This window comes from Mycteria americana, chromosome 1 (genome assembly GCF_035582795.1).
Source record: "Mycteria americana isolate JAX WOST 10 ecotype Jacksonville Zoo and Gardens chromosome 1, USCA_MyAme_1.0, whole genome shotgun sequence".
Lineage (NCBI taxonomy): Eukaryota > Metazoa > Chordata > Aves > Ciconiiformes > Ciconiidae > Mycteria > Mycteria americana.
Genome location: NC_134365.1, coordinates 149,589,423 through 149,604,888, shown reverse-complemented (window position 1 = coordinate 149,604,888; position 15,466 = coordinate 149,589,423). Strand labels below are relative to the sequence as shown.

Sequence of the window (15,466 nt, the reverse complement as noted above, 5' to 3'; positions counted from 1 at the left end):
TGTCAAGACAGCTAAGATAAAAAGAAAATAAACATTAGATACATGAAGTCCTGGTTTTATTTCACTCTGTATTTATAAAAGGAACAAAGCATCTTGGTGAAGTTCCATCCACATGCTAATGAGATCAAGTAGAGCATGATGAGAAGTGCAAATGGATACAAAAGAATAGCTGTGTTCTTCAAAAAGGGCAATGCTGAAACAGAAGCAACAATGAAGCAAGTATAAAGTAGTGCTCTTTCAAAAAAGGTGCTTCATGTACAATGGCCTTGGGGAAAGACAGCAAGAAAAAACAGTACTGCTCTGCCAGCCGCCTTAGAAGGGTGGGTTTGTCATCTCTGCTCTACTAGTCCTACCATTATCACAGATTAAAGAGTACTTGAGCTAACTGGTATAGGTAATGCCCTGGGAACCTGTTTTACCTAAAACTATAGTCTTAAACTAACTACAGAAGTTTTATTCAACGCAAACATTTTGAAGCGGATTTGCAGAGGAACAAGGAAAACAAGTTGTGGTGCTACAGGTCTAAGACGAGAAGGGACACTGGTATGGTGAAGAATATAAATTCTTCGCTTAAGATGTCATCCCAGCTGGAAACACGAATTGGTAAATTTCTGTCAAACTTCTTTCACCATGAAGAAAGAATCACTTCCACACCCAGCTGAGCCTCTGCTTTACAAATTAACGGACTAAGACAAAATTAATAAGTAAAATCATGCTCTTGTTTTTAGTCAAACAAATAGAAAAAGTTGCTGTTACTTACCACTGTATCCTAGGAATGTCACATAGATGTAATAGCCAATTGCAATCAGCCATAATGTATTCCCAACAAAATACCCAATGACAGAATCAGATATGATGACATCTGAAAGAGACAACTGCTCTCAGCCGTTTTGATAGAACGTGATTTTGAAGCAGAGAGCACAAAATATTCTACTTACAGTTGATGAAAAACAGCTGGATAAAATGCAAAATGACTAGAAGCGGATAGAAAGCATTCAGATGAACATCAAAGGCATATCCCCACTCCACATCATAGTCTCTGTTCTGCTGCTTCACCAAGTACTTATTAGAAATGAACCTACATGAAAAGATTTTTGAGAATGTTGTTAACGTGAATCTGTAAAGCTGACTGACAAAACGTTGGTCTGAGATAGTAAGCCCTATGTGATCCTGACTCTGTACCCTGACAAAGTTTCTGCTATCTGGGAGAAAAATATGCATGAATTATGCAGACCAGACTATTGTTTTTGTTAAAACTATAATTACATTCCTTGCATTCAGCAGGCAGCTGAAATACACTGCAGGTAATACAGCACCAGAACTTTTTTTTTTTTTTAAATAGAACAGTGCTACAATTTATCAATGCAGTTACAAGTTCTCAGGCAGCGTGCCACCCTTGTACACACACAGAGAGGACTTCAGAAAAGTGCTCCAGGTTATCACTTCACCTGTGCATTACCTCACACAGAGAGGGTTTATTTCGTCTCTACAGAAATGGCACACTTCACGGACAGGAAGAGGGCAGGCTAGCACTCTTAAGATGAGCCCATTCTTCTTACTGAAACGGAGCGCTAACAGAACACATGCTGCCTGGTGTTACAGGCTACGGAACAAGCCTCGAGACTTTGTTTTCTTCAGCTGAAGTTCTGCTGACATCAGAAAATTTATCCCATTTAGAAGAGGAACAAGAAGTCAATACATGCTCAGAAACAAGAAGAGACCAGAGCTTTCATGGTAGCTTTCTCTGACATACTCTTTGTGCTAAGGGCAGGGTCAGAAAGGCAGAGCCTGGGTGCATGGTGAAGTGAGGCATGAAGGGGTTTAGACTTATTAGGAATGGGGGAAGCTTTGGAAAAAAAAAAAAAAAGGTGAGCCTGCACTGGAAGAAGGGACTGGAACCAAACTGGAGCCAGATGACTGGTATTTAGGCCTGTAGGAAGCTGACAAAAGCACAGAGGAAAAGCAGCAGATGCTGAAGTCTTTCTGGTTCAGGAGACTGCATCCCAAGCCACAAATTGCCGGAGGATGGGGGGCAAGCATTGCTATATCCTCTTCCCCAAGCATTTTACAGGTTGCTGTCCCAGACAGGAGAGTAGGTCAGATGGATCTTTCATATGTCAGCTACAGTTCTTTTATGTACCTCATCCTGAATTTTGCAATTACAAGCAGGAGTTCCTGAGGTCACTGTTTGAAAGGAATCTATCCCTTTTCCAACCGGCATCAATTTAAGATGTCAGCTCCATTACTAAGAACTCTTAAGTGCCCTTGCTTCCTTGTAAGTTTTCATTTTCCACCATTTCCATGAAAGAGTTCTTGGTAAAATGAAAACTCTTTTCTTCGGTGCCCTCCCCTTGTCACAGTACAGAAACAGTGACTTCCCGTTGGTTCATGGTTCCCTTGCTGGTGCAGGACACATCTATAAAGTCCTGAGGCCTGGGTTATAAACTGACTCGCTACTGCCTCTCCCCTTCTCCAAGTCTCTGGCCATTACAGGATAAAACTGGCAGCGACTACCACCAAAGCAGCAAAGCCAACATGCGTGAAATAATAGAACAGACATTGCTTGTAGTGGAAATAGCTAAAATCTTCAGCAAGAAACGTGGGCCAATTGTATATTGCCCTACTTAAACGTAACCATCCTCAGGCTTACTTTAGTTAAGCTGCTCAATCAAAATAAGAATTGGTTTTGATCACCAAATTTTTGATTTGGAATTATTGCTGAAGATCAACCAGCTCACGAAGAAAGAAAACAAGCTGAAACGTTCATCATAATACAGACTTCCTGAACAATAATCTTCTGCAGGAAATAGTAAAGAAAAGGATGTGTCAGTTTTTAAAGCAACATTTTGAAACAATTACCACAATAGCACAAAACCTATAATCAATATTTACTCTATAATTTTGCCCCAAACAGAGAATCAAGTGTCTTGCGAACAGCAGAGGACTATCGGTGTCCCACCAGCAATACCGCGCTCAGTTTCAGATATCACTACTTACCACATTAGAGTTGCAATCAGGAGGCCAACACCCACGCAGTCTATGAAGACAACCCAAAGTAGCAGCTTTATTGTTTCAAAAAACCCCATGTCCAGCACAAATCCAAATCCTACAGTAGACACTGAAAGGAGAAAAAGATTATTAAAGTTAGCTATGGAAAAGAAAGCATGAGATCTTAAAATGATACAGTTTTTTAAGTATACTGTTACAAAATCTCCAGTTTCCTTATTATTTTTCTCCCTGAGATTTTCAGTCCAACACCTCATTTTTTTCCACCAATACCAGGTATAATGCAATTTACTCATAATATAATCCCTTTCACAGATTGGACAACACTCATCTGTACTTGGGCTTAACGATATAACAGCAAATTGTATTGCTCCCCCCCAACTATTTTTTAAAAATTCACACAATGCTACAATAGAATATTCTTTGTTTTATAAAAGCTCCTTGTTAACCCAAACTGTGCACGTGGTAACATACTTTTATTTCAGTTAACAGTTTTGATACCACTAAAAGCCATGTGCTATATAACAGAAGACGACTAGGATAATACTTACTGCATTTGCAATTCAGTCTAAAAATTGATGAGACACTTGGTTTATAGCTTAATTCTGCAATACACAGAATTTCACTAGGGCCTTTAGGGTAAAACCAGTATTTTCTGTGTAACATTCAGATAAACCAAATGTTCAGTATTTTTTAACTAAAGCATTACTGTGTGGGATGGGGTTTTAATACTGTCTGTAAAGTTACAGGGAACTACGTAGTTTGAAACACAATAGCAACTGAGTTGCAATAGAGAGATTAATTCAAGACTACATATTATTAGTTATGCCTCCTCTGTTTTCTAATTCTCACCTTAACTTCCAAAAGGTTAGGCCATTTTCTTCTGTTCTACTTTGATTAAAAGATAATCCATATGGATTGGTCCTTTTTTGTGTGTGTGTGTTATTAGAAGGGCCACGACTGTTCATCCTTAAACTTTCCCTCCCTCTCTTTTATACTATCCATTCCCCGTGCACTCACCGCAGAGCCAGATACTGAGAAGTACTAAGAAAGCAGGATCGTCTCTTGCCCATTGGTCCTTTGTCTGTTTTCTGTAGTGAAAGTTCCTATAAACCCTCTGTGGTGAAGTAAACAGGTAAAGCATCTGCCAAAGAGCAAACTCAAAGTCCATCTGTCGGAAGTGGAAGAGCCTCCGCAGGTACTTGTAGCGTTTTGCTCCAGCCGTATGCCTCGCAGCATCTCTAGGGCTCAGTGCACCATTGCCCTGGCTCCGAGAATTAACTGAAGTGGTTGGCAGCATTTTGCTAAAGAAGGAATTTCAAAAGATGCATTTGGTTTTGCACATAACGGGGAATAAAAATAAAATCATGTGACGCAGGCCACATCTGTAATACTGAAGTTACGAACACTGTGCACAAGTATAAACGAGGCCTTTTACAGGCGAGTCTGATATAGTTCGGCAGTCGCTTTGCTGACTGCTGGGGAGGCAGCAAGTGGGAAGCTAGGAGCAAGCAACTCTGCTTCCAGTGCTGCCCCTCAGGTAGCCCCACGCCTGCGGCCCCCGCCTCCTCAGCCCGGCGGGGCTGCGCGGCGGCGCCCGGGAAGCCGGCTCTCTGCCTGCACTCCACCTTCTTGCAATGGCAAAAGCCATTCCAGGCGTTAAGGGCCGACAGGCTTCGCGGAAGGCGAAAGGCCGGAGCACGCAGCCAGGGGCAAAGGAGGGCTTACCGGCCTCCCCGCTCGCTGTTCAGGCTACGCCAGCCCGAAGTGACCCCCACACCCGCTCTCGCCCCACAAACAGCCGCCGCCCGCACCTCAGCGCCGGGGCGGGGCAGGAAGCCCCAAACACCCCCCCCCACACACACACACACACCCTGCCCTGCCCTGCCCTGCCAACGGTCGCGCCCTACCAACGGCCGGGCTCGGACCACAGCGCGCGGTGAGGGGGCGGAGCCTCACCTGCTACCCCGGCCCGCGGCGCGACCCCCGCCTCGCCCAGAGCCGGCGCCACCGCCCACCCGCAACCTTCCGGCAACGTCTGCAGCGCAGGCGCTCCGGTTCCCTTCCCAGAGCCGCCCCACCCCTTCCTCCTCCCGCCGGAAGCGGCGGCAGGACTTGGGGCGCCAAGATGGCGGCGGCCATCGGTAGTGGTGTCTGGGTAGGCCGTAGCGAGGCGTAGAGTCGGCCTCGCCGCCATGCCCAAGTACTACGAATATAAGGAGGAGGACGGGCGGGCCTGTGGGGGGGTGAGGGAGGACCTGCGCCAGTGCCTGCTGGAGAGCCCCTGCGTCCTGCGGGTGAGCGCTGCCGCCCTCCCGGGAGAGAGCCCTGTAGCCCTCGGCTCCGCGTCGCTGCTGCACTCTCCTCCCCCCGGTGAAACCCTGAGGGAAGCGTACCCTGAGGCTCGCTCCCCGGTCCCGGCAGGCCAGGCGCACGGGAAGCTGCTGTCTGAGGCGGCCCCCGCCGGGGGCGCGCAGTCCGGAGGTCCGGGGGCGCGGAGTGCGCCTCTGGGTGGGGGGCGGCGGCGGCCTCCCGCTGCGTGAACGAGCCCTTGGGAGAGAGACGTTGTTATTTCGTCCCTTTCAAGCTTGTTAATTAGTGTTTTGAGCAGGTTAAGAAATTACAACTTCAGAAGAAAGTGCAAGTCACCGTACCATAGCAAAATCCCGAGTGAACCTTGTCTGAAGTATTTTGATGTCTCTCCGACAAGCTGCAGAAATTCCTTAAGTCTTTAATCCTTTATTTTTCATCTATCAGGAAAACAAAAGCCCTAAACAATGTTTGAAGGAAGGACACTGTAGGAGTTTGCAAATCACATTTTTTGCATGCAAACGATCAATGGTAAGTGTTTGTAGTGTATTTTCTTCTGCTAGCGGCCTGGTTGCTTTCTGTCCTTTTCCCTGCTTTCTGAAGAAAACCACTTAACCGCTTTAATTCGGTAAAACTGGTGTCGTTAAGCAGAACAGGTCTTGCCTTTGAACTCAATTTAAAATATGCATGTTGTATACTATTCTCATGAAGAAAAAGTTGTAGAGTGTGAACAAGATGGAAAAAAAGTATATTTAACTTGAATTAGGCTTAGCATGTGACATGTAAACAAGGTAGGTATTTTTCTGTTTTTTCTTTAGTAAAGCTTCGGTTTAAACAATATTAGTGGATCAGGTAGTTGTAAGATAAGATATTGACAAGCTAATTTTTGTCTATGAACAAAGAACATTTAAGTGAAAAGAATGTCCTACCGAAAGAGATTTCCACTGTTGAAGTAGGCTCTTGCATTCGTTAATTTTCTTGAATTCATGATAAAGAACAGTTTTGGGTTTTTTTTTATATAGTGACCTATCAAGTATGGTAGTGAGAAGCCAGTTGTAAAAGTGTAATTAGATAAAGTATCCCCAATTTTGGTAGGAGTTCCTTGTCTAGAAACATCTTGCTTGCTTTTCCATAACATGTAAAAGTGGCAAAAATGGTATTAAAACTTTCTAAGCATGAGTAGTGCAGGGCTTATTTTTATTTTTAGCTGATGTGATACATAATGAAGAATATACAGCTGAAACTGTACCTAAAATTTTTCTTCCATTCTGTATTTTTGCTTAAGTCATAGCAGCTTTTTGTACCTCCTACACAAACTGTATTAATCCATAAAGTGACAAATGATTACTTCTGTGGACAGGAAAAAATGCTGTGTATTTAATGCTTGAAATACCTACTTGATGCTGCAGTAGCAATGTATGCATCTCCAGATGATGGGCCTGTATTTCTGTCTGTAGATCGTTAAGGGAGCCCAATGAAACTATGTTTCATGTGGGAAGAGGCCTGGCTCTTATATAATTCTACTTAACTGCTCCAAATTCTAAGGCTGAAGAACAACATTCTTCTTGTCCTGTTAACTCTGTAAATTTCAATAATGGTGCTCTGCCAAATTTCTTCCTTGGTATAATAGACTTAAAGAGTATTTAAAGGCAAGTTAGACGCTAAATACAGATATAATTTACGATATGCTAAAATCATTAGGGAATTTTCCTAGATGCTGTTTTCTTTGTAAGGAAATACAGTCTCTTATCAGTGGAGTAAATTTTAGTACACTTTAGATATTGAAGTAGGAACAAGGTTTAAAAGCGGAAGCTGCTTGGTTATTGGACAAGCTGTGCCATCTGGCAGTTTAGCTCTTTACAAATTTTGCTCCAGTTCTGAATCCTGGAAGAGGGTTAGTTAAGGGAGGTAAAAGATACGTCCTCAATCTAATATCTGAATATGGCTGAATTACAATCTGTAACTGCCATCTTCAAGGCTGACTATTTAAATTCAGAAGAATTCTCCCAAGATCAAAGTATGTTTTTCTGCTGCACTGGAAAGGAACTTGCAATTTGGTTTCAGTAAGTGCTGAACCGTAGCTGTTATTTTAACTTTACTGCCATTTTTTGCCTTCCATTAAATGCTTTTTTGTAACTGCCAAGAAGAAACTTGGGGATTTTACAAGCTGAATATTATTTCAGTTTTTACTGATTTTTTTTTTTTTTCCAAACACTTGTTGTATTTAAGTTATCCCTGTCCTCACTGACATTTGCAGTGACTCCCATGTCAACCCAATCTGAATTTTCCTCCTTCAGCTTGTCAGTTAAGCCTGGAAAAACAGATCTAAGTAGATTTACACTACGTTGTTTTCATGTGTTCCTTGCCATCCCACTATGCTGTTCTGTCGTTTGTGTTGTTACATTGTTTATTTCATAATGCACAGGATGCTTATCACATAATTTTAATTTTTGCATGAGATGTAAGATAATACAATGTCTGTTTCCTTGCAAGAACCCTATGACTTGTTGGCTATGTCACTAATTTTCTTTACAGTGACCTCTGCTTTATTCTGTGCTTTCTTCTGATGTTACAAAGTGCTGAGATAGCACAAGCACTCTAAAGTATTTCTTTTGCAAAATGTATGGTTTTAATATACTGACTTCAATTTTCAGTTGGATACCAGGGCAAGATTCAGAGGAAGGAAGGGATACTGAAGTCCTCGTGAAGAGCCCAAGCCATGGGAAATCAGGGTTCATCAGCACTTTGAGCGAAACGGAGACTAAAGTAAGAAGATCGTATCTGCTGCATCTTTTCATGCAGTATTTTTGTGGAAGGTATCTGCTCCCGAGTATTCCAATAGATTGACCTGGATGTGCATTTAAATGTTAAAAAGAAGGCAAGCATAAAACTGCAAGTTCTGGCCAAAATGGGTGCTTGTCATGCACTTGCAATAAAATATGTAAAATCCAGAATAAGCTGCAGAAGTTATCATTGTGTTTTGAAGTGAAGTTGCCTTTTGTGGTTTTACTAATTCTGATCATGTTTTACTATTACAAATAATACAAGATATGGAACTGGGAGTTCACTCGACTGGTATCCCAGAGGATACTGCAGGATAGAGCCATTTCCAGAGATGAGTTGACCAAGGTTGTGAAATGTATGTGCAAGCTGCTTCCTCCCCAATAGGTTTGTTACCCAATAAACATGCACTAATAGGTGGGAGTGGTGATGATTTTGCAGTTCCACATATACAAGGATGGCATCTCTTTCCTCTTGCTACAGATTTGTTTTAATGTGATGATTGATGTACATGTTTATTAGCACAGTCTAGTTTCGTTGGAGAGCTAGATTAAAATTTGGTTGCTCTAAATTAAAGGATGTCTGATTTATCTTTCGGTAATGTGTCTTCTCCTTGTATTGACACAAGTATAAGAGAACTATAGCATTATTCTAGTCAATGACTTGAAAGCTGTACACCCAGATGTAGCTAATTATATATCTTTGGATGGGTGAGGAAGGTGTTCCTCCGGCCAACAGTTAAGGGGACTGTGGCTGCTATTACTGTGTTCTAGAAGTATTTGCAACAAAATTTACGTCCTCTGAGATGACCCTGAATGATCTTTCTGCACTAGTTTCCAAGCAAGCGTGTAAATACTGATCCAAACATATGTACAAACTAGGCATGATGATCTGGACTTCATTGTGTTTCTAGGAAGTCGTGTTCCACAAATTTACTTTGTGAGCATTTTTCTTCTTTTTACTTTGTCACTTCTCTCTGAATTCTTTGGTTCACATTTATGGGTGTAAAATGTTCAAATTGCCATTCATATTCATTTAAATTGTAACTAGTTTCTGCTATGTACTTCTTAAACCTTGCTCTTCCTTTATAATTTTTTTGTGCTTAGTCAAATTTTATATAGTTTCATAAATTATGAAACAGCTGCAGCAAAAAAGCAAAGAAATTAATAGAGGAAAATATTGGTTTGCTTTCCTTTGATCAAGGATGACTGTGGCAGATCTGTCTGCAGTATGAGAGTGTTAACTTCTATCAGTCTCTCTTGCCCCACCCTGGGTAAGGAAGCAGGATTTATGGGTGTAACAAGCATTAAATAGTACTTAAACCATGACTGTGGTCAGTACTTACTGGTTCTGTTTAACAACTTGTTTCTGAAGAATATTTCTCTTTCCTTCCCTCAGTGTCTCTATCTCCTTCCCTGCCTTTTGAAGCCTTTAAGAAATAAATGGTAGTGTAACTCTTACATATGGAAACTGAAATAGCTTCAGACAAGCTGATTAGAAACAAGATTAGGAAATAGTGAGAGGGGAGGGAGTCATAGTAACTTCTTTTCTTGGCTAAAGCTTATAGCCAGATTTACACTTAGTCTGAACAGATGCATGCAACACTTCTTGTTTGTAAAATTGACTTTAGTGAATGAGTGCATGTTGATTATTTAATTCTGTCTGTCTTAAGCAATGGCTCCGTGAGCAGTCAGAATATGTTTATATTCTTTGTATATGTAGGATTTTATTTTTGCAATCATAAGTCAACACCGATTTCACATTTTCATGTTCTGTTGATCATGTGAAAGCTAGTTCATTTGCTGAAGGGCTGTAAACATCCTTGGTTTTCCACAACCTCGTTACCATATTGTCTCTTTACATATACTAAAATGACAAATTGATGTGATGTCTGTAAGAGTGTTCTTAACTTAGCATTCTAATTTCGAAGTATTACTCACAAGCCTGCTCCATGGGGAAAAAAAGAATTAAAACAAAGGGAGTAAAAATAAATGTAAAGATACTTGGCAGGTAATTAAATGTCATTAGAGAGAAGAGTGGGAATGGTATGTGGTTTTGGTAGTCAAGGACTATTCTGTGGTCTGCTCTGCCACAGGGGACTGTAGGCTTGATGCTTCAGGTGATCTGTCCCTTTCTCAGTCATAATCACTGAGCCTGACCTAATGGTGCTGCAGAAACTCCTTTTGGACAGGAGCAGGCAGATAACAGATCATAGGCAGATAACTAGTTAAAGTTATTTTTAGTAATTGGCTTTATCCAGTGGAGATCAAGTGTTAAAATTAAATGCAGTGTTTGCTATTGGATGTTTAAGGATTTAATAATTAATTTAACAGAAGACTTGTATTATTTGATCCAATAGAATCCCTTAGTGTCAAAACTTGCTAATGGTTCACTAGGCTATCTAGGACAGTATAAAAATACATACAATATGTATCTAAATACTGACTTGCTCAAGAGACTATCATTGTTCAATTCCAATATTGTGTAACATAATATTCTGTCTAAAAATGACTAATTATATAATTGCCTTGGGACTTTGAGCACTGTCCTACTTGAGAGCTATTAATGGTTCTTGTGTGAAAAATAATTTGTTGCATTAATGGAAAGCCCTAAGTACTATAAATTTGTATATATGATTCTAGCTTTTTTTTAATACACAAAATGTTTTTATTTGAATATGTTGATATTTTTAAGTCTCGTGCCTTGTGCTACACCACTGGCTTTTATTAAAAAATACACATTTCTAATATGTGGTAGATTTTGCAAGATTGAATGTGTAATCTGTTTGAATCTGTGAAATTGGACTGCTGAGGACATGAGGTTGAAAGGGCGCCAAAAGGCTCTTACTGGTTTTAGAATCACAAATATATGCAGTGCTAATAATTTGTATTGAACAAGTACAGGACGCAGTTTGCAAAAACCTTTCACTGCTGCTCTAATTTCTCCCATTTGTTTTGCATGGTGGCAGAGTCAAAGGGTGCTGAATGCTGTCGAGATTCAAGTCACAGACTGTGGCCCCATCAGCATTAGGACCTGTCTGTGTTACTACATCTAGTTTCATCAGTTAACGTGTTCTCTCTGTGGTCCAATCTTGCAAACACGTTTGTATTTACATAGCTGTAAACACATTGCAGAATGACTCACGTGTTTATTATGATAAAAAATAGGCCGTAGTCATTTACTCTGGTTTGAAAATCCTTTAGGTCGTTAGCTCTGTTCTTTCAAGTTAGTATGAAGTGATAAGCATATTGTTTAAGCAGAATGTGTTTAATGAAGGCCCATGTGTACATATATTGAAAAGTGAGAGAAAGGGGTTGGAGTTCAACAAGTATGCATGCATTTATTATTTAAGTTATGCCACTTAATAGGAAAGACAAAGCATCCTTAAAAAAAAAAAATCACTTTTGAAAATTTTTCTGCTTCCAGAATGTGTGCATTTGTATTACAAAGAGCTTCATTATTCACTGGTTGGCATAAGAAATTGGTTGTGTATTCTCTCTTCACTTTTAAGTTTCTGGGGAGTAGCAGGTTGGATGATGTGCTTTTTTTCAAAGCAAACCTTTAAAACAATATTATTATTTCAGTGGAAGCCCGGAACAAACTAGACTGACGCCTTCTGCTCAAAGAAGAGCACTAAGTGAAATCATCCCCTAAAAATGCAGGCACAGAATGTAGGTGGTAAGCAGTATCTGTTGTTTAAGCCTTTGGCTGGAAAACTTAGAAATACAGAACTGTAGCAGCTTTGTTGACATGATGAATTGCACAAGTACTCATGCTGCCTTAGCACTTGATATGTGGTCATTTAGAATATGTGTGTTTATTCTAGCTATATATCGCATTGTCTAAAGCTGAAGAGCATGACAGAGTTTAATTTCCATCATAAACTGTAGTTGACAGAATAGTAACCAGAAACCTTAAGATCCTTTCTCCTTTTTCTTTTTTCCAAGTGCGCATGCTGAATTGTTTGTCTCTGGCATGGTTTTGCTGCAGATATCTTCAGAAAATTATTAACGAGTTATTTCTGTAAGTGGTACGCTCCATGATGACTTGGTTGACTCTCTGTAGGAAGAAAATTCTGTAAACATAGAGAGCAGCTTCTTGAAGTGGACTATGCTTTATTTTCAGGATTTACAGTAGGTTGATTAATAATGTCCTTAAACATTGAAAGGAGAAGAAGCAACAAGATTAGCATTTTAATAGCTGCTTAATGATGTCAGTAGCAGGTGATATATTTCAAATAATGTATTTTAGTAGATAAACATTGAAATTATTTTTTACATCAAGTTGAGGTTGGTTTGTCCTGATGAAAGCTTTCGTGTGCCGTATTCTTTCTTTCCATGTAGGTACTAATGGGCTGCAGTGAAATGGAAGGGAATAATTTCTTAAAGATTTTAGTAACAGAGGAAATGATACCAGCGAATCTCTGTGACTTAGAACAAGATATCCAGAACTGTTGTTGCAATATTGCTACTGTTACTTTAAAAGGAGCTAGGGAAAAAATAGTGAATATAGAAATTGGTTTGTAATTCCTAAGTTCCAACGATAAACTGTGCTACTGTAAAATTGTGTTGTCCCTCATTATCATGAATGATGAGGAATATAGAATTTTTCTGTCAATTTATGGCAGGAATTTTTAAGGCTTTTTTGGTGAGGGAAGTTTTGAAGTCTTTCTGGTATGTAGGTCACAGAGGTCTAATATTTGTTAGATATTGCTTGTCTCGGGCTTTTGATTCTGTATCAGCCATATGTCCCTAATGGCTATAGCGGGATGGTTTCTGGAAATCTGTGTGAGAAGAAATATGTTATAGGTCATTGGATCACTAGCATACTGAGGAAGATGAGGGTAAATAGAAACTGATTATCAGTTGTCTAAAATTTTGCATTGCTCGATATAAAGACAGAGACTACATAAAGCCCTTTATCAGATGGGACTGGACATCCAGTGAAGTGTCCCTTTCTTCCTGCTTTATATTAGCAGTTAAGAGAGTTTAACACCCTTCATCTAGTCTGACTTCCTGTGAAGGTTAAGTTTTTATGCTAGAGAAAGGCATTAACTCTTGAAAAAGGCATAAAATGTAATCTATGTCTTCATTTGATAGTATAGTGCAATAGCTACTAATCCCTCTGTTAAAAGTGCACGTCTGTCTTGTGACTAGAATTTTACTTCAGCTTTCACTTACACGAAAAGGGGAGGGGATGGCTCTGCGGAAGAGGTCAGTAGTATTTTGTATTTTCTTGCTGGGAATGCATTTAAAACTAAAAAAACACTCAGTATTTTTTTGTGAAATGTATGGATTGACGTCCTAAAATCTTGTGTTATGCCTGTTTTCCTTAGTCCCCTCACAAATTTGTAATATTCTTTTAAAGAAGGAGATAAACCCCTGTTACGGGTTTTTTCAGGGATCTATATACGGGTAAAATCCCCTCTTCTTTCTTTGTACACTATTGATTGTGCTTCCAAGATGCAGGTCACATTTTGTCACAGTGTTAAGTTGGGACCTTGTGTTCAATTCCTTGTCCGTTATGACCCTGATGCCTTTTTCAGAGTCAATAGTTTTTCAGTCTGCTGTTTTCCTAGTGTTCAAGGTACAGCTTTGTATTTTTTTCCTGGATGTATAACCTGAGATTTGGCTTTAAAAACCAAAAAAAGTAAATTTTGAACACTATGCTTTATCAGCTGTTCCAGAACTCTTACTTGATGGCCCAGTTCTTTTGTTCAGCATAGCGCCAGCTTTTGTGTGGTCCACAAATATAATCAGCAGTGAGTTTATACATGCTTCCACATCTTTGAGGAAAATGTTGCATAGTCTTAAACCTGGTAATGGACCCAGGGCAGCTTTCCAAGTACCTCTGCTCAAATACAGCTCCCCTCTGACAATTAGTTTTTGAGGTTTGTTACTTAGGGTTTTCTTAATCAAACAAATCTATAATCTTACCAAAAAATGAGGAAAGTGAAAGACCTGCCTACCCTATCTGTTCCCACCTTGTTGGCTTTTCTCTTTTTTTGCCCTGGATGACTTGGACTGTTCTGCCTATAAGTAAACCTGGTTGTTCTCTGTGTCTGTCCTCGATTCTGGTGCAACACAAGTGCCCTTCTGCTCTGTTGGGTTATAGTGCTGTTTAGATTTACTGATGTGAAGTGAACATCAATAGTAAACACTGTTCTTCCAGGATCCTTGGTAGGGAGTTGTTCAAGTCTGTTTTTAAAAGGTCGGTTTTTGGTTGATGATAATGAAAATTGTCATCAGCTACAAATAAACTACAATGTTTTGTGCTTCTTAGCACTGTCAGGCTCCATATTAAAATTGAAGGGTGCTAGTGCCAATGTCTACTTGCTTTCTAGCCTGTTCTGACAAAGTATATTAAATATTTTTATGAGAGGATGGCTTTAAACTTGCATGGTATGCAGAGGAACTCCTATTTTCTGTCTCCTTTTTGTTTAAAAACATGGCAGGGTTCATTAGCTTTGTGCTAAACTATGACCAAAGATAAACATTAAAAATCACCTATGTTTGACTAGGCATTGAAAATGCCTCTTTAAGTTCTGTGTGATTTTGAAGCAGAAGTGCTTGCATGGAATTTCACCAATGACAGGTGGAAAGAAAAGTGGAAAAATTCGAGCTGCATCTTCTGGCTTCTCCATCCAAATTCAGATCATATTGAGGACTTGAGCTGGCAGCTTCCAGCAGCAGGAAACTGCAACAAGCAAATTAAAATTCTTACACTAGAGTGGTGTTGGGACTGACTCAACTGGTAGTTGGCAGTGGTCCTCGGCAGATCCTGCACAGTTGGCTGGAGGCATCCGGACAAGTGTGTGTGTGTGCGTCTCACTAATTCCCCACTCAGCACGTTTCCTGCACAGGAGCCCCTCGCGTACCTCCTGGGAGTTGCCACGGGGCGGCTTGTGAGTAACTCATCTTTTCCTTGGCATTTGCGCACTGTAAAAATAATAGAATGAGCCAGAACTGGACTGTGACCTGCTCTTAACCTTCTTTCAAATAACACTTAACACTGCTTGAGCAAGTTAAATCCCTCATTGATAGCAGCGTGGTACAGAAATTGATTAAGAAATGAGCCCAGACTCCAGCTGTACTGCAGTTTCAACAAACGTAGCTGGTTGAGCCAGCTATCAAGCAGCTTCAAGTGTGGACAATGAGCAAGGATGAACAGAGGAAACATGCTGGTGTTTTCATTAGAAAAGAAAAAAACCTGGATTATTATCTCAAATTATTTGGCCCAAATGTCATAGCTGCGAGGCGGGTACTTCTCAGACCCGTGACATTTTCTTTCAAAATCCCCAATTCCTGACTGCAGATGATGATGCAAGAGAACCCCGGTTTCTGTATTTTCGGATCCTTTGCAGTCGGAG

At 40.3% G+C, this 15,466-nt stretch overlaps 2 protein-coding genes across 3 annotated transcripts; one reads left to right on the top strand and one right to left on the bottom strand.

Annotated features, from left to right (window-relative positions):
- Nucleotides 1–39: 39 nt before the first annotated feature.
- UNC50 (unc-50 inner nuclear membrane RNA binding protein) lies at nt 40–5,077 on the bottom strand. Of its 2 annotated transcripts, none has more exons than XM_075523910.1 (6): nt 4,966–5,077; nt 4,027–4,310; nt 2,998–3,118; nt 939–1,078; nt 761–862; nt 40–193 (listed from the first exon to the last, which is right to left on the bottom strand). In XM_075523910.1, exons 2-6 carry the CDS (start codon nt 4,304–4,306, stop codon nt 57–59), a joined length of 780 nt encoding a protein of 259 aa, XP_075380025.1. In that variant the 5' UTR covers nt 4,307–4,310; nt 4,966–5,077; the 3' UTR covers nt 40–56. The 2 variants fall into 2 exon arrangements, with proteins under 2 accessions (XP_075380025.1, XP_075380016.1); XM_075523901.1 differs by having other exon boundaries at nt 4,917–5,022.
- A 12-nt stretch (nt 5,078–5,089) lies between these two features.
- On the top strand, nt 5,090–8,273 carry COA5 (cytochrome c oxidase assembly factor 5). Its single transcript, XM_075523920.1, has 3 exons — nt 5,090–5,303; nt 5,764–5,847; nt 7,971–8,273. Exons 1-3 carry the CDS (start codon nt 5,202–5,204, stop codon nt 8,010–8,012), a joined length of 228 nt encoding a protein of 75 aa, XP_075380035.1. The 5' UTR covers nt 5,090–5,201; the 3' UTR covers nt 8,013–8,273.
- The last annotated feature ends 7,193 nt before the right edge of the window (nt 8,274–15,466 follow it).

Excerpts from the sequence above, each read along its gene's own strand:
- COA5 (XM_075523920.1), top strand. The coding sequence starts at position 5,202 with ATGCCCAAGTACTACGAATATAAGGAGGAGGACGGGCGGGCCTGTGGG. Across the intron at positions 5,304-5,763 it reads AGAGCCCCTGCGTCCTGCGG|GAAAACAAAAGCCCTAAACA; the intron begins GTGAGCGCTGCC and ends TTCATCTATCAG. Across the intron at positions 5,848-7,970 it reads TTGCATGCAAACGATCAATG|TTGGATACCAGGGCAAGATT; the intron begins GTAAGTGTTTGT and ends TTCAATTTTCAG.
- UNC50 (XM_075523910.1), bottom strand. The coding sequence starts at position 4,306 with ATGCTGCCAACCACTTCAGTTAATTCTCGGAGCCAGGGCAATGGTGCA. Across the intron at positions 3,119-4,026 it reads TCTCAGTATCTGGCTCTGCG|TGTCTACTGTAGGATTTGGA; the intron begins GTGAGTGCACGG and ends TTCTCCTTTCAG. Across the intron at positions 1,079-2,997 it reads CTGATTGCAACTCTAATGTG|GTTCATTTCTAATAAGTACT; the intron begins GTAAGTAGTGAT and ends CTTTTCATGTAG.